A 26,629-nucleotide genomic window follows, 5' to 3' on the forward strand; every position below is an offset into this window, starting at 1 on the left:
TATCGGGGGAGAAGAGCCTTGGTGAGAGAGGTAAAGAAGAACCCAAAGATTTCTGTGGCTGAGCACCAGAGATGCAGTCGGGAGATGAGAGAAAGTTGTAGAAAGTCAACCATCACTGCACCCCTCCACCAGTCGGGGCTTTATGGCAGAGTGGCCAGATGGAAGCCTCTCCTCAGTGCAAGACACATGAAAGCCCGCATGGAGTTTGCTAAAAAACACCTGAAGGACTCCAAGATGGTGAGAAATAAGATTATTTGGTCTGATAAGACCAAGATAGAACTTTTTGGCCTTAATTCTAAGCGGTATGTGTGGAGAAAACCAGGCACTGCTCATCACCTGTCCAATACAGTCCCAACAGTGAAGCATGGTGGTGGCAGCATCATGCTGTGGGGGTGTTTTTCAGCTGCAGGGACAGGACGACTGGTTGCAATCAAGGGAAAGATGAATGCGGCCAAGTACAGGGATATCCTGGACGAAAACCTTCTCCAGAGTGCTCAGGACCTTAGACTGGGCTGAAGGTTTACCTTCCAACAAGACAATGACCCTAAGCACACAGCTAAAATAATGAAGGAGTGGCTTCACAACAACTCCGTGACTGTTCTTGAATGGCCCAGCCAGAGCCCTGACTTAAACCCAATTGAGCATCTCTGGAGAGACCTAAAAATGGCTGTCCACCAACGTTTACCATCCAACCTGACAGAACTGGAGAGGATCTGCAAGGAGGAATGGCAGAGGATCCCCAAATCCAGGTGTGAAAAACGTGTTGCATCTTTCCCAAAAAGACTCATGGCTGTATTAGATCAAAAGGGGGCTTCTACTAAATACTGAGCAAAGGGTCTGAATACTTAGGACCATGTGATATTTCAGTTTTTCTTTTTTAATTAATCTGCAAAAATGTCAACAATTCTGTGTTTTTCTGTCAATATGGGGTGCTGTGTGTACATTAATGAGGAAAAAATGAGCTTAAATGATTTTAGCAAATGACTGCAATATAACAAAGAGTGAAAAGTGTAAGGGGGTCTGAATACTTTCCGTCCCCACTGTATATATTTTTGGCATTTTTCATGAATTTGGAAATATTCATTTGTGTTGTAGCTCAAGTTTAGCAGGACTCAAGTTTACTCAGGACTATCACCAATGTGAGGCATCCTTTAGCCGCGTACACATGGGCGGACTTTTCGTCCGGACAGGTCCGACGGACCAAATCCGACAGACAATCCGACCGTGTGTGGGCTCCATCGGACCTGCAGCTGACTTTTTCGGTCAAAAATCTGATGGACTTTAGATGTGAAACATGTTTCAAATCTTTCCGACGGACTTGAGTCCGGTCGAAAAGTCCACTCGTCTGTATGCTAGTCCGACGGACAAAAACCGACACTAGGGCAGCTGTTATTGGCTATGAACTTCCTTATTTTAGTCCGGTCGTACGTCATCACGTACAAATCCGTTGGACTTTGGTGTGATCGTGTGTAGGCAAGTCCGTTCGTTGGGAAAGTCCATCGGAAGTCCGTCGAAAGTCCGTCGGATAGACCGTCGGACCAGTCCGGTCGAAAAGTCCACCCGTGTGTAGCGTACACACGGGCGGACTTTTCGTACTGCTTTTACTTAGAGCTTTATAGAGAGCACCAGTATGCAAATTCTTGTGTTTATAAAAGTTGGGTTGCTGTACTTTTGAAGTAGTCTGTAGTAATTTTAAGACTGCTAGTTCAGGTCCAGTGGTGAGATAATCTTGACACAACTGTTATTTTGGGGTTTTTGCTTAGTAGTGGATGACTTGATTTGATTTGCTGAACAGATGCTACTGAATCCTTCAATAATTCACTCTAGAAGCCCATTCCCTGAGCAGCAGGATCCAGTGGGGGTCATGAATTTTGTTAGATCCAGAGGACAAAGGGAATTATAGTGGTCAGATTGTAGGGTGGGATTTCAGGGTGGGATTGTTGGATGGGGTTGTAGAGTGGAAGAGTGGGGTAGGATTGTGTGGCAGGATTTCAGGGTAGGATTGTAGGGTTGGTATTATTGAGTGGGATTGTGTGGCAAGATTTTAGGGTGGGATTGTAGGGGTGGTGTTGATGGGTAGGATTGAGGGGTGGGATAGTGGAGTGGGATTGTAAGTTGGATTGAGGGTGGTATTGTTGGGTGAGATAGTGGGATGGTTTTTTGGGGGGGGATTGTAGGGACATGTAGGGTAGCGGGGTGAAATTGTGTGGTGGAATTGTAGGGTGTAATTGTGGAATGGGATTGTGTGGTGGGACTGCAGGGTGGGATTGTGGGTTAGGATTTTGTGGTGGGATTGTGTGGCAGGATTTCAGGCTGGGATTGTAGGGGTGGTAATGTTGGGTGGGATTGTGGATTGTGATTGAGGGGTGGGATAGTGGGGTGGTTTTGAGGGATGGGATTAAGGGGTGGGCTTGTAGGGTAGGATTGAGGAGTGAGATTGCTGGGTTGGATAGTGGGGTGGGATTGTCGGGTAGGACAGTGGGGTGAAATTGTGTGGTGGGATTGTGGGTTGGGATTGTGTGGTGGGATTGTGGGTTGGGATTGTATGTTGGGATTGTGGGGTGGGATTTTAGGGTGGGACTCTTTTCCCCATGCAGTATCTTTTTACACAATAAGCATGTACTGTACAACGTTATAGTGATGAGTTCCTTTATATTTGAGAAATTTCACCATTTAAAAAAATAATAATATTGCAGTCAAATAAAAGGGTAACATGAAAGTCCATCTTTATGTTTCCAGATCCCCCTTCCCCAAACTCCCACTCCCTCCCATCCCCTGGAAAGCAGTAACCATTTTCCTAATATTATTATATTATATTTTATTATATTTTATATTATTGAGAACGTATCAGGAGGAGATCGATTATAAAGGTAGCTCAGAACAGCCAAAACTTCAAGGTGGGCAAGAATATTTGGGAAATATATATATTCCAGAGTGACATATTTGAAGGCAGGCCTATCTCTGTCCATCAGACTCCACCTATAATTAATATTATAGCAGCCTCACCCTGTATTAAAGAATTTCATTTTCTATAATATTTCATTTTTTCCCCCTGCAGAGACGGTGACATCCCATGAATTCTCAATTGAAGTTAACCAAGAAGTGAAAATCCCACGATCTATGTGTGCCATTGTGCCTTGTAAATTCACGGCTGACAGTAGAGGGAAATTCCTCAACTCCAAAGGATATTGGAAGAAAGGGTCTGAGATAGTGGCTTCTACTGACATGTCAGTTGGGCCAAAGCAGAACTTTCATGCAATCGGAGACCCTAACAATGGTGACTGCACCCTGAAAATCTCCAACGCCGCAAAAGAAGATGAGGGTACTTATGTCTTCAGATTTGAGGAGAGCAAACACAGTATAATTCAATATAATTATTTAAATAAACAAGTAAAAGTAAATGTAATAGGTGAGTGCAACTTAAAGTGTTTGTTACCCCAGCACTTCAAATTCCTGATATGTGCCTGCTGTACCATATACTTGAATGAGAAAGTATCCTGTCTCTCTGTATTGCTTTCTTTTGTGTGAAATCCCTGGTGTTCCTACCAGTCCCTCTGCTTTCCTGTTAAAAACTGACCACACTAAGCAGGACAACACAGCATGGTCAGTTTTCTAGCTGTGCTGCTCTCCTCCAATGATCAGACTTGTCCTGACAAGCAGTGCTGGGACAAGGTCATCTAGAGCCCAGGGTGAAAATGCCAAACTGTGCCCCCCCCATTAAAATGTATAAGCATTATGTGTCAGCAAAAATCCCCCCCCCCCCCCAAAAAAAAGAGCACTAATCTGCATGCTTACCCGCTAAGCATAAATTCTCTGCAGTAAAAATCCCCCCCTGCTGAAATCCCCCCTCCCAGCACAAATCTTTGGCCCCCATCGTACAAATCCCCCCCCCACACAAATGCCCCTCCCCTAAAAAATAGTCACTCCACCTAGCACAAATCCACTACCACACAAATTTCCCTTCCAAGTACAAATCCTCTCCCCCCACTCCAAATCCTCCCTCCTAGCAGAAATCTACCCCCTAAATTCCCCGCATTAATCCCCCCCAAGCAAAAATGTCCCCTTCCAGCACAATTCTCCTTCCCCCTTCACCATATCACCTCTTATAGCACAAACCCCCCAAATGCCCTCTTCTAGCACAAATCCTCTTTCCCCATCCTCCCTCCCAGCAAAATCCCCCTTAATCACCACTCCTAGCAACTCTTAACCCCTGCTGTCCCTAAACTACCCCTCCTAACACAAATTCCCTCCCCCTCAATCTCCTCACACCCCCCCCCACCTCACAAAAAACCACAGTGCCCAGGACAGCCGCCCCTCCTGCCCACCCCTTGTCCCGGCCCAACTAACACGCCTCCCCTTCACAGCCTTTCACTGGGAAGATCAGTGCAATGTTACTTCTCCTCCCCCAGCTCTTATGCAGCTGAGAACAGAGGGAATGTGATCACTTATAAAAAAGGGATACAAATGTATTTAGAATGTTCCTTTTTTATATCTACACACAAATGTTTTGCCTTTCATTTCAATTTTAAACTGAAGGGGTTGTTTTACAAGGTGATCATTTACAATCACTTTAAGGCTTAACTAAATCTAATAACAAAAATAATAATATATTGCAGCTTACTGATTCTTATGCCGCGTACACACGAGCGGAATGTCCGACAGAAAAAGTACGATGGAAGCCTTTCATCGTATATTCCGATCGTTTGTAGGCCCCATCGGACTTTTTACGTCGAAAAATCTGACGGACCTAGAAATGGAACATGTTCTAAATTTTTCCGACGGAACCAATTCCTATCGGGAAAACCGCTCGTCTGTATGCTGTTCCGATGCACCAAAAACGACGCATGCTCTGAAGCAAGTACGAGACGGAAGCTATTGGCTACTGGCTATTGAACTTCCGTTTTCTAGTCCCGTCCTACGTGTTGTACGTCACCGCATTCTGGACGGTCGGAATTTGATGTATGCAAGACAGCTTGAGCGGAATTCCGTCTGAACTCCGTCAGAAAAACCTTCAGAGTTTATTCCGACGGGAAAACCGGTCGAGTGTACAGGGCATAAGATGTGGTGGTTCCATTGTTTTTTTGGTGCAGGCTATGAATATTTGCATCAAGCACAGTAAACACTTGTTGTTCTTGCCAGAAATCTCCTTGTCACTTTCAGTGAATTGGAAGAAATAAAAAAAAATGTTATCTGCTTCTATAATCTCCCATCTCCAATGTAATGGAGAAGAACAAAGGCAGACATTTTTGTAGTCCAGATTGTAGCTGCCTCTATGAAAACCGTACAGCGTGATCGTTGTCACCCTAGGACAGGATGTATGTTATTGGCAGAATTACCTGAATTTTTTTTTTTTTATTTACCTTTTCTTTTTTCTTGTTCTAGCAATTATTGTGAATGGTCCATGTTTCTGCCAAACATGTGGTGGGAGCAATTTGTGTAGGTAATGAGTTAACCATAGTATGACCTGAGCCCCAGTGATGATCACTCTCAGTCAGTTGGCAGTTGGGTTGTGGTCCTTTGAGCTGGAAAATCTCTGACAATGGTCAGACTTCTTATGCCGCGTACACTCGACCGGACTTTCCGGCAGAAAAGGTCCGATGGAATCATCCCATCGGACATTCCGATTGTGTGTGGGCTCCATCTGACTTTTTCTTTCGAAAGTTTTGACGGCCCTAGAAATAGAACATGTTTCAAATCTTTCCGACGGACTCAGTTCCCATCGGGAAAACCGCTCATCTGTATGCTATACCGACGGACCAAAAACGACGCAAGGGCAGCTATTGGCTACTGGCTATTGAACTTCCTTTTCCTAGTCCCGTCGTACGTCATCGCGTTCTAAATGATCGGACTTTGGTGTAGGCAAGTCCATTTCAGCGGAACTCCATCGGAACTCCTTTGGAAAGACCGTCGGAGTCTATTCTGACAGAAAGTCCGGTCGTGTGTACGCGGTATTAGAGTCATTATCGTGAATGGTTCATGTCTTCACTGAACATGTGGTGGCAGCGATGTGTACATGTAAGGGGTTAACTGCAGAGTTCACAGAGCCACTGTGATGACCACTCTCGTGGTCACCAGAGCTAGAAAATTCTCTGTGCTGGGTGAGGCTGAGAGTGACATTGTAAGCAGAAGGAAGAAATAGTTCAAATGCTGCACCTCCTACACAACCCAGAGAGTAAAAGCAGCCTCAGCCCAGACTCCATCTGGCACTGATGGGCACTGATTAGACGGCACTGAAGAGCATTAATGGGCGCTGATGAGATGGCACTGAAGGGCACTGATGAGGAGGCAGTAATATGCATTACTGATAAGTACTGATATGCAGCACTGATGGGCAATGATAGGTGGCACGGATGGGCGGCACTGATGAGCAGGCACTGATGGGCACTGAACGGCAGCACTGACTGGCATCACTGCTGGGCACTGTTGGGGCTGCACTGGTGATCAGTGCCCTGATTATCTGTACAGGTCTCCCCTATAAGGAGACGCCGCTGTTCGGTTCTCCTCTCCTCACACTATGTCATTGTGAGGTGAGGAGAACCGATAAACGATATTTTCATGTTTACATGATTAGACACAGACGATCACATGTGTAAAAAGCCACATCATCGGGACACACAGCCACGGAAGCGCGGTAAGACTGGGGCGACGTCATATGATGTTGTCCCAGAACGAGAGGGGATCCCGCCCGCTGTCACTTGTCTATACGGCGGGCGGGAGGTAGTTAAAGAGGGAACAGGTTGCAATTCAAACTTGAGAGATGATCTGAAGCTAGGTCCACACTATTCGTTTTTTTTTTTCATTCAACCCAGTGTGCTGAATGAAAAAAATAAACTGAGGAGCTAGAGAGGAGCTCACTGTACTAACTATGCAATGTTAGTACATCTATCTCGATGCTAAGCTACTGTGTTCTGACAGGGGGACTGCCCCCCCTCCCTCACCAAAACATACCGATCATCACTCTCAACCATTGGCTGAGAGCGCTCAATGGATGCCAAACGGCAGGTCTTTTTCGGTCACGCCCCATCAACAGAAGCTGGACTTTGGCCGGTTTCTGTCGGGTCGGCTCCTGTAAACATTGGCCAAATGTCATACAGTTTCTGTTCAACCAGGCTATACTGTCCGATATTTGGCCTGTGTGTACGGGGCTTTACCCTTTCTCAGAAAAGGTTTTGCCTTTACATACATTTTCTCAATCAGTTGAGAGTTTGTTATAACATTTTTCTTCTTCTGTTTTCCCTCAGACATTAAAGAAGTAGATGGCTATTCTATTCAAGTGGATCAGGCTGTCACTGTCCAGAAGGGTCTTTGTGTCACCATTCCTTGTACATTTACTGCTGATCACATGAAATCCTTTACCAGCTCTAGTGGTCACTGGAAGACGATATGCCAAGAATTTGCAGCCTCTAATAACAAGTCAATTGTTGGTACAAAGCCAAATTTTCAGTTGATGGGAAATCCAGATAATGGAGATTGCACACTAATGATAACTGATGCCAAGGAGCAAGATTCTGGAATGTATCACTTCCGATTTGAAGATGGACAAGCCAACAACCGGAAGTACAGCTATCTATCCAAAATGATAACAATACAAGTCAAAGGTAGGTTTACTGCCCACAAATGTCAACAGTTCCCTCTAATGGTCTACTCATTAATGTGTTCCTGCACTGAGATAAAATTGGAGGCTTTGAAAAACAAACACCACACTCAGATTCATTTGAACGCATGATTTGTATTTAAAATCCAGCAGGAACCATGCTTTGCACTAAGGCACAGCACTTTCTAGGGAACAGAAATCGCGAGTTCTGTTGAATCCCAGTTTGTGGGTTCTTTTGAACCTTCAAAGGTAATTAGATGGGAACAAGCTGTTACCTGGTACCCGGGAGCCTGTGACTGCTGAACTCCTTATGAAAATTCTTGTTGACTGGTAGTCTCAGGTTTCAATACTTTTTGTGTGACTGACTTGGGTCAAGCATGGAGTAAGGGAAGATTGTACTCTTGCGTTGCATACTTATGCTTGGCCAGTGACTCAAAAAGTAGAGTAACCAATACTTTCTGAAGATGGGTAAAATATATATGGAATCCAAGTATCAAATATCAGAGAATTGGATTTAGGAGGAAGTGTATGTAATAAGTATTGACCATCACAGCTTGCTGAACATTCCATTTCTTTCCAACCTTTGCAGCTATAACACCCTTTATTCTTCTGGGAAGGTTTTCCACAAGATTTTGGAGTGTGTTTGTGGAAATTAGTGTTCATTCAGCCTAAAGAGCGTTTGAGAGGTCAGGTCCCGATGTTGAATGGGAAGATATGGCTTATTATTGGCTTTCCATTTAATCTCAAAGGTGTTCAGTAGAGTTGAGGTCAGGGCTTTGTGCAGGACACTTGAGTTCCTCCACACCAAATTCATCAAATCATGTCTTTATGGAGCTGGCTTTGTAAACGGGGGTGCAGTTATGCTGGAATAGAAAAAGACTGTCACCAAATTGTTACCACGAGGTTGGAAGTGGAAATTTGTCTAAAATGTCTTTGCATGCTGTAAAAATAACAGTGTTCATTACCAGAAATATTTGCGTACAATAATCTTCGGGACCCTTCACATGGGCAGACCGATTTGGTCCACCTGTTTGTTTTTCAGGCTGACCCGATCAGACCCTTCAGTCTCCTCTATGGAGTGGCGGGTGTCAACGGACATGTGTCCATCCTGTCTGCTAAAAATAGCAGATGGAGATCCCTTCCCCATCCATCTGTTGGGTTGGATTGGATGGCAGTCGGGTGTAAATGGACAGCCGGTCCAATTACACCTGACCGCCCATAGAGAAGAGCGGACTGTGTCTGTGGTTGCGCTGTAAACGCATGTTCGCTCTGCCTGTTCAGTGGACAGATTCCCTGATGAATAGGTGGACTCCAACAAAGCCCACCCCGTGTGTAAGGGGCCTTACACATACTTTCGGATTAATCATGTAGGGGTGATGGTTGAGGATCCACAAACTTTTTTGTTACTCAGTAATTGCAACTTGAAGAACTATCATTATTGTGAAAAGTCTATGCTTGCTGTGCAATGCTGTTATAGTTGCTGTAATGCCAAAAGTAAATCATGAGTATATAAGAGCTCAGAGAAAAGGTTTGACTGTTCTACTTGGCATTTACTACGTGCTTATGCGTAATGAAAAAATGAACAGGCTGCATGTAATTTCATCCTAAAATACCTCTTTTCCGACTCTCGTCTTTGTAGACTGCAGTGTGTTTCTCAAGGTTCTTTTCCCTTTGCTATGAACCACTGTAACAAGGCCAATGGAGTATTGAGCTCATAAATTGATAGGTGTGAAGACACCAATAAGAAAAACACATGTAATTTACAATAACATTAACCACTTGCTTACTGGGCACATATACCCCCTTCTTGCCCAGGCCAATTTTATCATCTTTCAGCGCTTTTGCACTTTTAATGACAATTCCACGGTCATGCTACACAATAAACACATGAAATTTTGTATCATCTTTTTCACACAAATAGAGCTTTTTAGTGGTATTTAATCAATGCTGGGTGATTTTTTTTTTTTTTTGCTAAACAAACAAAAAAGACCAAACATAAAAAAAAAAAAAAAATTAAAAAAAATCTGTTTTCATAGTTTGTTATAACATTTTTCAAACAGATCATTTTTCTCCTTCATTGATGTGACCTGATGAGGCTGCACTGATGGGCACTGATAAGGCGGCACTGATCGGTGGCACTGATGGGCACTGATAGGCGGCACTGGTGGGCAGTGATGAGGCGGCACTGGTTGGCACTAATCAGGAGGCACTGATGAGGCTGCACTGATAGGTGGCACTAATGGGCACTGATAGGTGGCACCGAAGGGCACTGAGAGGAGGCACTGATTGGCACTGATTGGCACTGATAGGCACTGGTTGGTGGCACTGATATGCAGCACTGATAGGTGGCACTGATGATGAGGCACTGATGAGCACTGTTTGACAGCACTAATGAGCACTAATATGTGGCACTGGTATGTGGCACTGGTGGGCAGTGGTTAGAAGCACTGGTGGGCACTAGTTAGCAGCACGGGTGGTCACTATGTGGGACCGATGTCCCTTTTACAGAAGCCTGTAATCGCCTTTATTTTTTATTCCTCACACTGTCAGCAAGATGAAAAAAGAAAAAGATTACTGACTTCTGTTTACATCATGTGATCAGCTGTCATTGGCTGACAGTTGATCACATGGTAAAGGGGCGTGATCAGCCCTTTACTCTGATGTGTGATCAGCCGAGTCCCAAGGACTCGGCGATCACAGAGCACACTGCCCGTGCTCCGCAGGGGGCGCACGGGCAAGGGGGCAAGGGAGGACATCCATTCACGCCCTCCTGTCATCTTAAGCCCACTCTGTAGCCGTCTTTCGGTTATGGGCACCAAGTGGTTAAATGATTACAATATCACCAACATTTTTGTTATATGTTTTCTTTAAAAACCTATTAAATATTTTTTGGGGTGGCTTTTCTTGTAGATTTCAATGAAAAACCTGTAATCTCAGACCCTGGAATATTGACTGAAGGTAAAAAGGTGACGATAACATGTACTGCTCCAAGAGGCTGCCCCAATGCAATAATTACATGGAAGAATCAGAGGGGAATATGGACTAATTCAGCAAACCTGACATTTGTACCGACTCGGAGTCACCATCAAACTTCACTGACTTGTCAGATGACCTTCTCATCATTGAAAAGTTATACCCAAAATGAAATCACATTATCTGTTCAGTGTGAGTATAAAATATGAACTTGGGGTTGGGAAATATTAGAAAGATTCATACCAGCAGCTAAAATGTTGTGCATTTTACAACCTGTCACCTCCCCATTACAGTATATCTAAAGCCAAGACTTTTTTTTTTAGCTTTAGCTATAGTAGGATAGGGTTTAAATCCCTGTTAGTAATGAGAGTGTCAGACCAAAGAATTACCGTATATACTCGAGTATAAACCAACCCAAATATAAGCCGAGGCACTTAACTTTACCACAAAAAACTGGGAAAACGTATTGACTCGAGTATAAGCCTAGGGTGAGAAATGCGCAGCTACTGTAAGTGGAAAAGAGGGTCAACAATGTCCATTTGCAGCCTCACTGGGCCCATTTGCAGCCATAGGTCCCCCGAACTTCAAACTCGGTAGTTAAGGGTTCCTAGATGCCCCCTAGCTGCAGCCAAAATTTGGGGTCTCTGGACCCAAAGGGTTCCGAAATGACATTGCTGCAGATGGACACAGTTGACCGACTTTGGGGCCCCGTATCTTTGGGCCACTTGGTGTTAGGAACCCCAAACCCGGTGGAACTAGCACTACAACATATTCTAAGCTGGGGTTCCTAGCACTAAGTGGTCCCGGGATACGGCCCCAAAATCGGTTTGTAAAAATGTCAAGCACTTTTCTGCAGCAGGGAATTACATTTTCCGAACCAAATTTGGGGCCCCGTATCTCGAGACCACTTGTAGTGCTAGTTCCACTGGGTTTGCACACCAAATTTGGAGTTCCTAGCACCAAGTGGCCCCGAGATACGGGGCCCCAAAGTCGGTTCGGAAAATGTCATTCTCTGCTGCAGAAAAGTGCTTGGCTCGAGTATAAGCTGAGGAGTGGCATTTTCCTCACAAAAAAATGTGCTGAAAAACTCGGCTTATACTCGAGTATATACGGTAATAGTCCAAAAATCTTTTAATCCTCCGATACTACAGCCACCTTGCGCGGCGGTCCACAACTGCAGATTACTGCAGATGAATCACTCACCAACTTCTTAGAGGCACTCTTTCTCTTCAACTAGTCCATAGATATTATTCTATTATTTATATTTCCACTGTATGTTCTTATTCTACATTGCAATCCCAGTAGAGGAGAGTGACACCATCATTGGCTTTATAATGGCTGTAGAAGTTGGCAATTGAGTGTTCAAGTTTATTTAATCCATAAACATTTTGAGCTGTCTATAATTTATAAAAAAAAGGTTCTTATATATACATTTTTTTTTTAGACAGTTAAGCCCTTTGCTGGTCGCCACTTCTTGTAGGCTAATTCTGGGCTTAAAGTGACTCTATCACTATTATAAAATCCAAAACCAAAGGTACTATGTAAATGTTGCCTATTTCCATTCTCTTCAAGAGCTATGTGGCTTAAACATCTTCCAGAACACTTTCAGGTTAAAGCTCTTTGGCTCCTTCCCTAAATCGCCATTGTGTCCTACAGAGATACAGGGGCTGGAGAAAGGAACCAGAGTAAGTAGAGGAGTACCAGGCATCAGACACTTCTGGAAGTGGCAGATGCTAAAAATTCTCACCTATGTGGGAGTGGTAAGAAAAAATCTTTTTCTTTGCAGGCATGCTTTTGATCTAGTGACAAATTCACTTTAAATTGTGCTAGCCACAGATTAATTACATTACACAACACTGACCATCTGATGTAACCATGAATTAGAAACAAGTTAGGAAGGGGTTTATGGGACCTTTTAGGTGCTATTTAATTATTAATTAATAACCAAGTCATTAAATATTCTATTTATTAGAAAACTGGATTAAAAATATTCTCAGAATAAAAACATATACAATTATGACTCGAAATATACAGTCTGTGATGTCATAGCGGCATTATGATGAGGAATCCCGGCATGTTTCGTCCTCTGGGCTTCTTCAGGGGTGTTGTATCCGCTCAGGGTCATGATGCACTATCAAATAAAATACAAACGTACAGTACACATATTCATAAACCATATTACAAATATTTTTATAAATATTCACTAGTGTTGATCCAGTATGCTTACCCCGCAATTACACACATATAGCTTTAAATGTTTGATGTGATATAATCATGTGATGTGCTGTTTGATGTGCTGTCAAACCAGAACAGACCAAGTGTGACCACAAGAGATATACAGGGACCAAACTGCAAGTAATGCAAACAAAAAAACAGCACTAAAACTTAGTTCTCCAAAAATTTTAAAATATTCTACAATGGGGGATGCTAAATATCACTTGCAATATTCACTACAGAGGATGACCACACGGGGGGAATAGAGTCCTCACAAAGGGTATATCACTTTGCAGGAGACTGAGCATAAAGAGCAAATATTTAAAAAAAAATGTATTTTGGTTTAACACCAGAAGGGGAGATGGATCACTACTAATGTGCATAGTAAAGTAGCTATAGTAAAGAAATGAGTGGGTTAAGCACCAGTCTTGCCACCCCATACTCAAAATCATTAAGGGTCTCCAATTAAATTAACACTCTCCAATATAGCAAAGACAAAAAGTAGAAATCAATGTCAACAGAGGATATTATCTCCCAAGTCCATACACATACCAGGTTACTGTGAAGTATAGTCCTTCCCACATGGCTCCGGCAAGGTGGCCGTCGGTACTGTCGGCCTTATATATCTCCCACCCAGCTGGCGTGTGATATCACGTGAATGTTCTGCTAGTCCATCATGGCGTGTCCTCTGACATCACCTGGGTCCCAGTGCACAGATGTGCACTGGGACCCAGGCGATGTGGGAGGATACGCTCCCGGGATGGGAGATATACAAGGCCGACAGTAGCATCCCTCATTATCGATTCTTTTACAATTTTCGGGGGAATTAAGTTTTAGTGCTGTTTTTTGTTTGTATTACTTGGTCCCTGTATAGTTTGGTCCCTGTATATCTCCTGTGGTCACACTTGGTCCATTCTGGTATGACAGCACATCAGACAGAACATCACATGATTATATCAGATTCACAGTTTGAAGCTATATGTGTGTAATTGTGGAGTAAGCATATTGGTTCAACACTAGTGAATATTTATAAAAATCTTTGTAATAAGATTTTTGAATATGCGTACTGTATGTTTGTATTTTATTTGATAGAGCATCATGACCCTGAGCAGATAAGACATCCCCTGAAGAAGCCCAGAGGGCGAAACATGTTGGAATTTTTCATCATAATGCCGATATGACATCAGGGTCTGTATATATCGAGTCATGCTTGTATTTGTTTTTATGCTCAAAATATTTGAATCCAATTTCTAATAAATAATAGAATTTTGAATGATTTGGTTATTGATTGAAAAATAGCACCTAAAAAGTCCCATAAAACCCTTTCTAACTTGTTTCTAATTCTTAAGGGATGTGGATCTGTAGCTAGTTGTTGATTCATCCACACTAATCCATATGTAACCATGAATGTTTTGTAATAATGTATATTGGCTTACTTTTATTTCTGTTTATATTACAGATCCACCTTCCATTTTTATTACCAATGAGACTCCAGGTATTGTCATACATTTAATATATTTTATCACAATAAAAGTGGTTCTAAAAGCAAAAGGTTTTCTTTTTTTTTTTTCTAAATGCATTCTCTGCATTAAGATAAAAAAACCTTTCCATGTCAGCTCCCCTGAGCCCCCTGAAATACTTACCTGAGCCCTCTCTCAATCCAGCACTGTACCTGTCTGCAGCAACACTGCTCCTAACTTCCCTCTTCTCACAGAAGGCCATTGGCTCCTGCTGCTCTCAATCAAACCTTTGAGCAGAGAGCAGGGGGTGGGGCTGAGCCATGCTCTGAGAGTGTCATTGGATGCACACAGCTCAGCTCGGGAGCAAGTTCACCGGTGTGCCCTAAAATGAAAGCAGCTTCCTATGGGGCATACTCAGAAGAGGAGGGGCCTGGAGCGTAGGCAAGGGACCCCAGAAGAGGAGGTTTGGGGCTGCTCTGTGCAATATTATTGCACAGAGCAGGTAAGTATAATATCTTTTTAATTTATCTTGCAATAAAGAACAGTTGCTTTCAATTTTGGAGGACTAAACAATGGGCCGTTACACCCAAATGCAAAATGTTATTTCTATGTATATGATACACAATGCTTTAGCAGGCAAAATTAGATTTCATTATGCTTGGGGTTTACAATTACATTAATATTTTTTTCTGTTACTTAAAAAGAAGTTCCAGCCTGGGGGGAAAAAATTAAAAGCCAGCAGCTACAAATAAAAAATTAAAAGTCAGCAGGTACAAATACTGTAGCTGCTGACTTTTACTATATGGACACTTACCTGTCCAGGGAGCCTGCAATGTCAGGTCCTGCCACCACCATCTCCACTAAGGGAAACTGGGCATGAAGCCTCACGGCCGGTTCCCTACTGCGCATGCTCAAAGGGCGCTGCACTTTCTAATTGGCCCAGTGGCGGAGGAAGGAGGAGGGAGGCCGAACTTCCAAGGGACGTCGCCACGGCCCCGTCTTCCAGAAGTGGGGACAGGGACCTGTCAAAAACAGATCCCTGTCCCCTCCCTCCCCACTGCAAGGTACCAAATGTGGGGGGGGGGGAAGCAAATAAACGGAAGTTCCACTTTTGGGTGGAACTCCGCTTTAAATATAAGCAAGAAATATTACATATAAATATTTTGTATCTTCCATGAAGTTAGCATGTGGTGCTGTCAGTTCTTTTTCACATTTACCAGTGTCTAGTTATCTTCTGTAGACAGAAGTCAGTTCCAGTTGTCCACAGAACTCAGTAGCTTAAGCTGCAATTTACACACGTGAAGGAGCCAGAGCAGGGTCTCCTGGGGAAGAAAACTTTTAGACTTTTTTTTTCTTGTCAGGAATTTTTTTTAAAGATACACTGGCAGTTTACCCATTATGGTGATCGCTGGCACTCGCCTCTTCAGCAATTCACTCCTCACATATTCATCTACCCTAACTGATACAAAATACCCGGTGATTCCAGGTATGGTGGGAGCAAGTGACTGCCTCCCATGTGTTCAGGTCTAGCATCCAATTGATAGCCTCAAGCACTGTCTCGTGATGAGGCTAATGACATCGCCCCTTCCTGTAGTCTCTAATACTAGCCGGTACCTGGTAGTTTGGTGCCGGCAGTGAGGGATGAAGGAGCGTTGGGGGAATTACTGGAGACGTAACTTTCAGTGTGATGGAGAGGGGTTCACAGACATGTCAGTGCCTCTTTTAGTAATTATTTTTTTTTTGTCTGTTGTACAGAAATGTACGCCATCCCCAACCACACCACAAATCAGGAAGTGACAGTACAAGAAGGAAGCTCATTGGCTCTGAAGTGTTTGGTGGACAGTAACCCAGGAGCTCAGGTGACCTGGATGAAGGGAGAGAGGAACGTGCTCAACAAGGGCAATGGGAGTGAACTTATGCTCTATCTGAGCAATATAACAGCCAACGAGGCAGATAAATATCACTGCTTGGCTCACAATAATCTTGGGGCCATTAATCAAACCATCAATATCATCGTGCCACGTAAGTAAAATGTGCTGTTGCCTGTTTTTGTTCCATTTGAAGTCCACCAAGGAACACCCCCCCCCTTCCTCCAATACAGAAGTGCAAAAGAACATCTTCTCTAATGCAGAAGTCTCCCTCATATTTATTCCCTTGCTGGTTGTGAAAGTTCTTCGCCCATTACACATTTATGACAAAAATTACAGGAATTATTTGTTAAGCTTCCTTAAATCTTAAAATAGTTGCAAAGCAAGTTTTTTTTTTTTTATAAATTGTCCCCTTAAAATAGTTGCTTAAAAAAAAAATCACTTATGCCGCGTACACACGAGCGGAATGTCCGACAAAAAAAGTCAGACGGAAGCTTTTCATCGTCTATTCCGATCGTGTGTAGGCCTCATCAAACTTTTTTTTTTTTGAAAAATCTGACGGACCTAGAAATGGAGCATGTTCTAAATCTTTCTGACGGACCCAATTCCTATCGGGAAAACCGATTGTCTGTATGCTGGTCTGACGGACCAAAAACGGCACATGCTCTGAAGCAAGTACGAGACGGAAGCTATTGGCTACTGGCTATTAAACTTCCTTTTTCTAGTCCCGTCGTAAGTGTTGTACGTCACCGCGTTCTGGAAGGTCGGACTTTGGTCATACTTTGGGTTGACCGTGTGTAGGCAAGAACGCTTGAATGGAATTCCATCGGTGTTCCGTAGGAGAAACCGTCAGAGTTTATTACGATGGCTAAACCGGTCGTGTGTATGTGGCATTACTGTTTTCTTTTTCATGAACACATGCATGGTGTTTTTTTTTGCTTTTCTTTTTGAATCTGCCTTTAGTTTTGCTTCAATGACTAGTATTTGTGTTTTTAGGATTCCGTAGAATATATAAAATGGAAATCCTATTTTACTAATAACTGTGGATGTATCTTTTATTGCAGAGGGTATTACAAAGTATCTTGTGATTGCTGGTGGAGTCGGAATTGCTGCGCTCTTGTTGGTTGCTGTTGCAGTGAAGCTCCTGTTGTGTAGCAGGTGAGCCATTATTATAACTGGGACATTCACCTTTATTCAGCAAGAGAAACTGCAGTAACCAATCAGAAGCTACCTCAAAGTAAGTTATACTGCGGCAGGTTGGCTCCCCTGGGCGGGCCGCCGTAACTGTAAGTCGCCCCTTTAAGACGCTGTAGGAGGACCACAGCGTGTGCCCAACAATGCGAGTGCCCGGCGGGTGTGATGACTGCCGGGCCCCCGCGATCGCTCGTGACAGCACGAGAACCGGGATCTGTGTGTGTAAACGCACAAATCCTGGTTCTCTCAGGGGAGAGGAGACAGATCGTGTGTTCATACTAAGTATGAACACCAATCTCTCTCTTTCCCTAGTCAGTCCCATCCCCCCTACAGTTAGAACACACCTAGGGAACACAGTTAACCCCTTGATCGCCCCCTAGTGTTAACCCTTTCCCTGCCAGTGTCATTTATAGAGTAATCAGTGCATTTTTATAGCACTGATCTCTGTATAATTGGCGATGGTCTCAAAAATGTGTCAAAAGTGTCCAATTTGTCCGCTGCAATATCGCAGTCACGATAAAAATCGCAGATCGCCGCCACTACTAGTAAAAAAAAAAATAATATTAAAAATGCCATAAATCTATCCCCTATTTTGTAGACACTATACCTTTTGCGCAAACCAAACAATATAAGCTTATTGCGATTTTTTTTTACCAAAATATGTAGAAGAATACATGTCGGCCTAAACTGAGGAATTCATTTTTTTTTTTTAAATTGGGATATTATTTATTGCAAAAAGTAAAAGATATTGTGTTTTTTTTTTCAAAATTGTAGCTCTTCTTTTGTTTATAGCACAAAAAATAAAAACCGCAGAGGGGATCAAATACCACAAAAAGAAAGATCTATTTATGGGAAAAAAAAGGACCTCAGTTTTGTTTGGGTACAGCGTCGCATGACCGCGAAATTGTCAGTTGAAGCGACGCAGTGCTGTATCACAAAAAACAGCCTGGTCATTGAGCAGCCAAATCTTCCGGTGCTGAAGTAGTTAAAATAATCGGCATCCTTCACAACACACTTTTGGCAACGTTCATCAAGCTTCTGGAAACTGTCAGCAAAGGCCTATTTAGGAGTTGATCGCAGAACCGGTGTCACACATTCTCTAACTACTTAAAGACTCTATTGCATGAAACATTATACCTGTACGTTGCTAGAGGCGCACACGCAAGCTGATTATCCAGAGGGGGAGAAAATCAGCAGGTCTGCCGGGACACGCCGATCTTTCCCCAGAGAGGCAAAATGGCGATCTGCCTATGTAAACAAGGCAGATTGCCATTCTGACAGGGGAGAACACAGTGATCTTGTGTTCCTGCTGAGCAGGAACACGGATCTTTGTGTTCACCCAGTCATTCCATCCCCCACATAGTTAGAAAGCACCTCCTAGGGACACACTTAACCCTTTGATCGCCCCTGGTGTTAACCCCATTCCCTCCCCGTGTCATTAGTACAGTAACCGTGCATATTTTTAGCACTGATCACTGTAATAATATCACTGGTTCCCAAAAAAGTGTCAAAGTGTCAGTTAGGTGTCTGATTTGTCAGCCAAAATGTTGCAGTCCCGCTAAAAATCGCTGATTGCCACCATTACTAGTAAAAAAATAAAAATGCCATAAAAATATCCCATAGTTTGTGCGATAACTTTTGCACAAAGCAATCAATATACGCTTATTGGGATTTTTTTTACCAAAAATATGTAGCAGAATACATATTGGTCTAAATATATATTTTTTTTTTTAATTGGATTTTTTTTATAGCAGAAAGTAAAAAATACTGTTTTTTTTTTTTTTTTCAAAATTGTCACTTTTTTTTTGTTTATAGTGCAAAAAATAAAAACCGCAGAGGTGATTCAAATACCACAAAAAGAAAGCTCCATTTGTGGAAAAAAAAGGATATCAATTTTATTTGGGTACAACATCTCAGGACCGCGCAATTGTCAGTTAATATAACACAGTGCCGTATCGCAAAAAATGGCTTGGTCTTGAAGGGGGGGGGTAAACCTTCCGGGGCTGAAGTGGTTAATTGCTGCAACGTCCGCAAAACTTGCGCCTTTCATGATGTTCTTCAGGCGTGGACATTGCCTTGACCTTGGACTTTTGCAGGAGATTCTTTTTGGGTCGCAGGGAAGAAGGTGACCACTATTCTATAGATTGCCGATTGGATTCCGGATCGAACTGGTAGCACCAGGTCTCAACCCTCTGTGACGATGGTTTGCAGAAAGGATGGATCCTGGTCACACATAGTAATGAAATCTCCAGAGGTTTCCATCCGTGTCGCTTTCTGTTCTTCTGTCAGCTTGTGCGGCACAAACCAGGAACAGATTTTCCGCGTACCCAAATCTTCGCGGTTGATGGTACGCACCGTGTCCTTGCTAATGCCCAATTCCCCCTCCATCAATCGTAGAGTCATTCACTGATCATGTGCCAGCATTTGTTTGCACTCGCTTAATCATGTCTGGAGTTCTGCTTGCCAACGGCCTACCCAAACGTGGCTCATCCTCTTTCATTTCCTTTCAATCGCAAAAGCGTCATCAACACATTTTCTGCTGGTGGCTTCCATTCTGTACACTTGCACCAACATTTAATGTGTCTCCATTACGGTTTTCCCAAATTTGTAGCAGAACTTGATGTTCACTCGTTGCTCCATTGCCCTGACCCTATCTCTCACACTGACTACTTTCTACGGCCCACAGTGGGTTTACCCTGACGGTCACATGTACTCCACGCTAGGTGGCGCTTCTCAACGTGCCTCTGGATAGCCATGTGCGTGTGCGCACACCTGGCCCATGTTACCGTTGAGATATCAGACCATTCACCAAACTTTTTAGACACACCACGTATTTATTTATGTTACTTGGTTTAGTCAAAGGTAAAAGATTGTCATAGAAATAAAAGTACATATCTTGTTGAACATCTTACCTATTTCATGAAATTCTTTCAGTCAGGAGGATAGACACAGAATTTTCATACAACCCATGCTTTCAATAGAAGGTTATCTGATGTGTTGGTGACAGCGCTGGATGGTCTGGCATAGATGGAAGCACTGTGGGATTGGTCCTCTTTCAGGGGGGCTTTTACCCAATGACGGTGTGGCTTAGGTGAACCCTGTGATGGTCTTGAGCTGTTGCCTCTCTGAATGTAGCAGAAAAGATGCTCCACAGAGTACTTTTGAATGGGTGTAGGGATGCACTCAGTAAAAAGTTCCTCACACTTGAAGGTGGATTGAGTTTTTTGAGGTTGACAGTTCATAGGTAACAGGTAAATTCAACGCATTTTGGGGAAATGCCTCCCCCTTAATCAGGGCTGTAATGGTGGATGTGATTGCAACAGACCTGGAACACTGGCTGGGTATGAGGCCTTTTAAAAGCTGTCAAAATGGCCATCAAAATCTCACATCCCCTATCATCAATTTCAAATATTGGTGCCAACATCCATCCCACGACATGCTGCTATTCTGAAATTTGATGGCTTCTAACAAACATCATATCCAGTAGACATTCCTGTAAATTTGTACATTCGGGAAGATCCGAAATAAGAATTGCTATGCTACGAATTTTGTACGAAATACGAAATTTCGTTTACAAATTTCGGATCCAAATTCCTAACGAACATTCGTAATCGTTACGAAATGTTAACGAACCTAAAAGTTAAAAACCCAGGAAGTCAGCACAGCACAGGGATGGTGGGAGCCCCTCATAATGACAAATTCATCATAACGAACATTCGTAATTGTTACGAAAAGTTAACGAACCTAACGAAAATTCGTATTTCGTACGAAATTTCGGACACGAATTACGAAATACGAATTAATTCTAATACAAACAAAACGAATCAAATTGATTGACGGTGCACATATCCAGCTGCATCTCTGTTCCAGGTCTTTTTCTATCACATTTTTCAATAGAAGGTAAGGAAGCATGTGTACAAAAAGGAAGTTTTAAGGAATGTTGACCAGATTGGTCTCCAATGGCACAAAAAGGAATTGTTTGCAAGTTTTTTTTATTTATTTTTATTCTTTATTTGTAGCATTCAGTGAGATTACAGAAAACTGAGAGACAATAAAAAATATTATCCATAAACAGGGAAATATTCTGTATTGTCTTATTACAGAGACATAGCATAGATCACATTTGGTTGATCAGGTGCTTTGCAGAGTAATACCCAAAACTTGCTGTTTTTTTTATTTTTTTTATTTATGCATATTACAAAAAATAATATCTGTCCATTGAATAGGACCAGATCATAGAGTTCAGCTTTGGAATTAAACAAATGACCAAGGGAAAAGAAATGGAGGAACAAACTAAGGAAATGAGGCTTGAAAGTCCCTAGAGTTGTAGAGTTGAGGCCAAACATCTGGGACAAAAGGGGTGCAGGGAGTCCTCGCTGGGTTTGTGTGGAAAAGATGAGTGGGGATCAGACAACATAACTATACTGTTCAAACCTAATAAAAGGGAGGGAGGTAGAGAATAAAAAGGGGGCAGGGGGAGTGACCAAAATAAAGGAAAATGGGGGTCACCAGGGAACCATCTCCACAGAGTCGGCATCTCTCTCACTCCACTCCAGCCATCAACCTCTTGCCTTCTTCAGAATGAATGAACATATGCTGATGTTGCCATGCCACACACAACAAATGTTTTTACAATTTACACATACCATTCAATTGGAATTTTTTTTAACTCTTAGGACGAAGAACACTGAGAAAAAAAATAAAACCGAGGATTGCATTTCTACAGACAACCAGTATGGCCGCCAACCAGACCCCTTGTATGGAAACATTGAATTTGCCAATGAGGTGAAGTTAATGTAATTAATGTAAAAGAAAAAAAAATTGCATTAGGGAACATTTATAAATGTCTTCTAGGCATATTGTTTTACATTTTATTTTTAAGAAGCAGACTGAATTACTTCAGTGCAAACAAATATAAAAATAAAAGGAATAAATACACGAAAATACAATAATTAGTAAAATATTATGCGCAAAACTTCAAAATGAAATAAGTGCAAATGTATATTTAATACAATCCATTAAATTGTGCTAATCGTTCCTTGGCGCAGTCTCTTCTCCAAGTGATTCACTCCCAAGGAATACAACAAAAAATATGTTTATCCACAGATATAACCCCAGTAGAAATAGACTTACCAAAAAAAGATGACCAGTTAACTGGATAAGGTGGTCACTCTGTTATTAAATCCACTACTGGGTTCCTTCCTTAACAGTCTTATATTAACAGGGAGCAAGGGAGACTGTGAGAATCAAATAGCACTAAGGATAAAAGGCTTATTATTGCACAGGAGGAGGCACCATCCATCCCAACCAAAATTTGCTTTGAATTTGTAAAGGGTATATTCATTTTTGTATTCTTTTTATCTTCCTAGGAAATAAAGTACAGTACTGAACCCGAAATGTATTTGAATTTTGACGAGAAGCCTTTTTCTTATGAAGAAGAATCTGTTTATGCAAACACATGAGTTTTCCTGAAGATATCTCAAGAGTGCTTAGGTGGATTAGAAATTTACATTGTGACATTCATACATAGGGTCCAGTGTTCGGTGTCCTTCAAAGATAATATCTACAAACCAGCATGCTCTAAGTAGGGGCTCTACTTGGTTTCTACATTGGCAATTGTTAAGCCTCTATAGATCCTTCCCTTAAGGCTGAAACTCGCATCGCCAAATGATGGCTTTTGGACAACTTTGTACTCAGTGGTCCTAACGGCCTTCATACACTATTTCTACAAAATATAAACGTTTCTCTAATAACTCTGCCACCCCATTGTCTTTTCAAAGTTAATGCAAGACAGATTGTGATGCGCATTTCTCTACAAAGGAATGGCAGAAATTGTTCTTCGTTACTCACTCTTGTAAAGCACAAGAGTGCAATTATAAAACCTTAACGAGGTGGTACAAGGTTGCCCCATGATTTTTTTTTCCAGCTCATCTCCATTCCTTACCTCACCTAATATCCGCTGGTGTTGCATCCAACATAAATGCACTTACATTCATGTTTGGTGGAGCCCATCAAACAACTGTGGGATTTTTAATATCTATAATGAACATTATCATGTGAAGTACTGGAATACCCCACAAGTGGCACTGTTATCCATGATTGCAGACACACTGACATTTTTGAAACAACCTTTTCTGAGATTTCCTGATAGCTGCCAGACAAATTTTTCCACAACACTGGGAGTTGCTATTAATTCCTACCTTGGCGGTGTGGTTCAAGAGTTTGAGTGACATTTTGTGAATTAAATTATATTTGCTCAAAAGAGGGGAAAAAATGAGCAGTTTCAAAATGTGGATTTCTTGGTTGGACTTTATTGAAACAGTTAAATTCAAAGGCTACCTCACTTAAAGACCTGTCCTTTTTGCCTAGTTAGGTTGAGTATGCCTTTGTTTGTGGGCTAAATCATTTCCTTCCCTCTCTTTCCCTTTCTTTCTCTCTCCATTTCTTTTCCTTCTATTCTTAATTTTAAATTTACCACTCTTTTTTTATGTTTCAAAATCACAAGATAGTTGTATATTTATTTCATGCTGTCAATGTCCTGGTATCTTCATGTAATACATTTTTCGGATTGTACTTCTCAGCTTTTATACATTACTGTTTAGTCAAGAATTGTATACATGTCAATTTGTACAGTTTGTATCTATACTTATACTTTGTTCATATCAGTGCTTATTAAAGAGACAAAGATTCTATCTGTATGTAGTTGGCGTGTTCTCTCTGCATTCATCTGGACTTCTACATGTTCTTCACAAATCAAAAACAGATGGTTAAAGAATATGTAAACCCAACATTTCATATTCACATCCCTGATGATGTAATTGATGATGAAACGCATAGAATGGAGTCAAGGCGGGTGACGTCATCATGCACTGGACATAGCGGCCATTGTGTTGGTTTGAAACTTTTCCATTACATTGGGGATTTATATGTTTTTAAATCTAAGTGCAATATTATATTCTTAATAATTTTTTGAAAAACATTTTGTGCACTATGAGATACATTCATCCTTTCTCTTTGACTAATATCCATTGGGAGATTTGTTGGTCATTGGGTCAGGAAAAACTATTAATTTTGATTGCCTATGAGAGAAGTTGGGAGATGTTCCATTTCTGAAGGATATGGAATTTCCAATGTTTGGAAAAATTGACTTTTAAGGCACATATATACATTTTTCTATCAAAAATAATTTATTTTTGTACATATATCACAATATCACAATACATATATAGTGTGAAACATAAAAGTGGGACTAGTTGTGGTTCCCCTAATGTAAGAACTGGATATAATTTCCTGTGTGACAATACTGAAAATATGTCCATAACTAGGGTGTCCTCTCAGTTTGGGTTTCACTTTTCCACTTGTATATTAAAAACACTTCTGCTCTACCTGTTTCATGACTTTGACCATCACTTCTTCAGGATATCCAGTACTTACCTTAGGGGAACCTCAACTAGTCCCACTTTTATGTTTAACGCTATATATGTATTGTGATATTGTGATATACAGTATGTACATTAATAAATTATTTTTGATAGAAAAATTTATATATGTGCCTTCAAAGTCCATTTTTCCAGACATTGCAAATTCCATATACTTTGTGGAACGCAGCAGTGTTATACTATTTTAGGTGCCCTATTGCCACCTACAGGCACCAACAAACCAAATTTCCATTTCTGAAGGAGGTGTTTGATTGTGCTTTTTGACTGCAAGGTCAAATCTATTTGGTGGGAGGCTGTCCATGTGGTTTGAGGGTGAAGGTCTCTTAGTTACATATTTACTATCACCATCTACTCAAGGACTTTATGGACTTATCTGACCAACTTTAACTGTTTTGCACCTTTCCTTGTCTACCTTTTTGTAAGCCTTTGTACGCTTTTAATATTGGTGCCACACTGTCTTTTATGTATATTCCTGATATGTTCCTGCTGTAATCTGTACTTGCATAAAATAGTATCCTACTTTCTTTGTATTGCTTCCCTTGTGTGAAATCCCTGGTGTTCCTGCCAGTCACTCTGCTTCCTGAATAAAAACTGAACACACTAGGCATGAGAGCACAGCGTGATCAGTTCTTTAGCTGTGCTGAGAGCTCTTCTCCAAAGATCAGACATTTACAGACATGCCCCCCCCCACCCACAGCCATTTACTGGAAAAACCAGTGTGCTGCTGTTTCTCTTCATCTAGCTATGAGCTCCTTATGCAGCTGAGATTCGAGGGTATAATATATATACACAAATGTTTACCTTTCATTTCTCTATTAAACTGAATCAGATGTTTACAAGATAAGGGTTCACATATACTTTAAAGGTACCCTTGATACTGAGTGCTTGAATGTAGGACCTTAACCACTTCCAGCCAGCCATACGCGTATATGCGGCCTCATGTTAGGTGGGCTTTAATGCAGAGAAGCCGCATACATGCATCCCTAATGTAAACATTTCTTTGCTGAGAGCATGCACCCTGCGCACTTCCAGCACAGTTAACGAAACAGTACCAGAAAGTTCCCAAGCCTACTTGCGATTGTGAGCTGTGATTGTTTTGCCAATCCCGGCATTTGAACTCTCCAGGTGTCCACTCACCAGTGAATAGCTGGTTGTTAAGGAGCGGGCCGGTAAGCCGACCACTGCATCCTTAACAATGAATGAGTCATCAGCTGTCAATGCGCTTCCCTGCTAAACCACTGAAAAAAAAAAAAAAACATTGCCAGCAAAAGAAATGTATGAATTTTAGGGGGAACCACACACTTTTTTTTTTCATGCAGCCTGGCAGGACAGGAAAAACGGGGGGCGAGAGAGTTCCCCCCTCCTGAACCATACCGGCATGCCCTCATTGTGGTGGGGTGCTTTGGGGAAGGGGCCTCTGCTTGCGGATGACAACCCTGGGCAGTGGCTGTGGGGGTTCCCCATGCACCAGGCCTTATCGCCCTCATATATTCCATGCCTCTGATGTCCTCCTCTCAACAATCTCTTACATAGTTGGATGCTCAAGATTGGTCCCAACTAGAGACAACTAAATCCTACTCCACCATGTATTAGCTGTAGAGACTAACTTTTAAGCATTAGTAAAGCTCATTTAAAAAAATAAAAATAAATAACAAACATGTTATACTTACTTGCTCTGTGCAATAGTATTGTACAGATTGGCCCTGAACCTCCTTTTCTTGGGTCTCCTGATGGTTCTCTGGGCTCTTCTCCTTCTTAGTGAGCCACAATAGGAAGCCACTTCCTATGGTTGCACATGTGCGAACTTAATCCCAAACTCGGCTGTGTGTGTCTATTGACACACACAGCGCGACTCACCCTGCCCCTACTCTCTGCTCACAGGGTTTT

The 26,629-nt window shown here is 42.0% G+C and overlaps 1 protein-coding gene across 3 annotated transcripts in view; it reads left to right on the forward strand.

The window, feature by feature from the left end:
• LOC141110490 (sialic acid-binding Ig-like lectin 12) overlaps positions 1 to 24,001 on the forward strand; it is a 40,724-nt gene extending 16,723 nt beyond the window's left edge. For all 3 annotated transcript variants that reach the window (XM_073601856.1, XM_073601857.1, XM_073601858.1), the window contains 8 exons: positions 3,059 to 3,409; positions 7,242 to 7,598; positions 10,505 to 10,759; positions 14,241 to 14,276; positions 15,997 to 16,263; positions 17,174 to 17,267; positions 21,980 to 22,088; positions 22,673 to 24,001. In XM_073601856.1, the coding sequence (XP_073457957.1) occupies positions 3,059 to 3,409; positions 7,242 to 7,598; positions 10,505 to 10,759; positions 14,241 to 14,276; positions 15,997 to 16,263; positions 17,174 to 17,267; positions 21,980 to 22,088; positions 22,673 to 22,765 (1,562 nt within the window). In that variant the 3' untranslated portion in view covers positions 22,766 to 24,001. The remainder of the gene's footprint in view (positions 1 to 3,058; positions 3,410 to 7,241; positions 7,599 to 10,504; positions 10,760 to 14,240; positions 14,277 to 15,996; positions 16,264 to 17,173; positions 17,268 to 21,979; positions 22,089 to 22,672) is intronic.
• The last annotated feature ends 2,628 nt before the right edge of the window (positions 24,002 to 26,629 follow it).

This window comes from Aquarana catesbeiana, linkage group LG10 (assembly GCF_042186555.1).
Source record: "Aquarana catesbeiana isolate 2022-GZ linkage group LG10, ASM4218655v1, whole genome shotgun sequence".
Classification (NCBI taxonomy): Eukaryota; Metazoa; Chordata; class Amphibia; order Anura; family Ranidae; genus Aquarana; species Aquarana catesbeiana.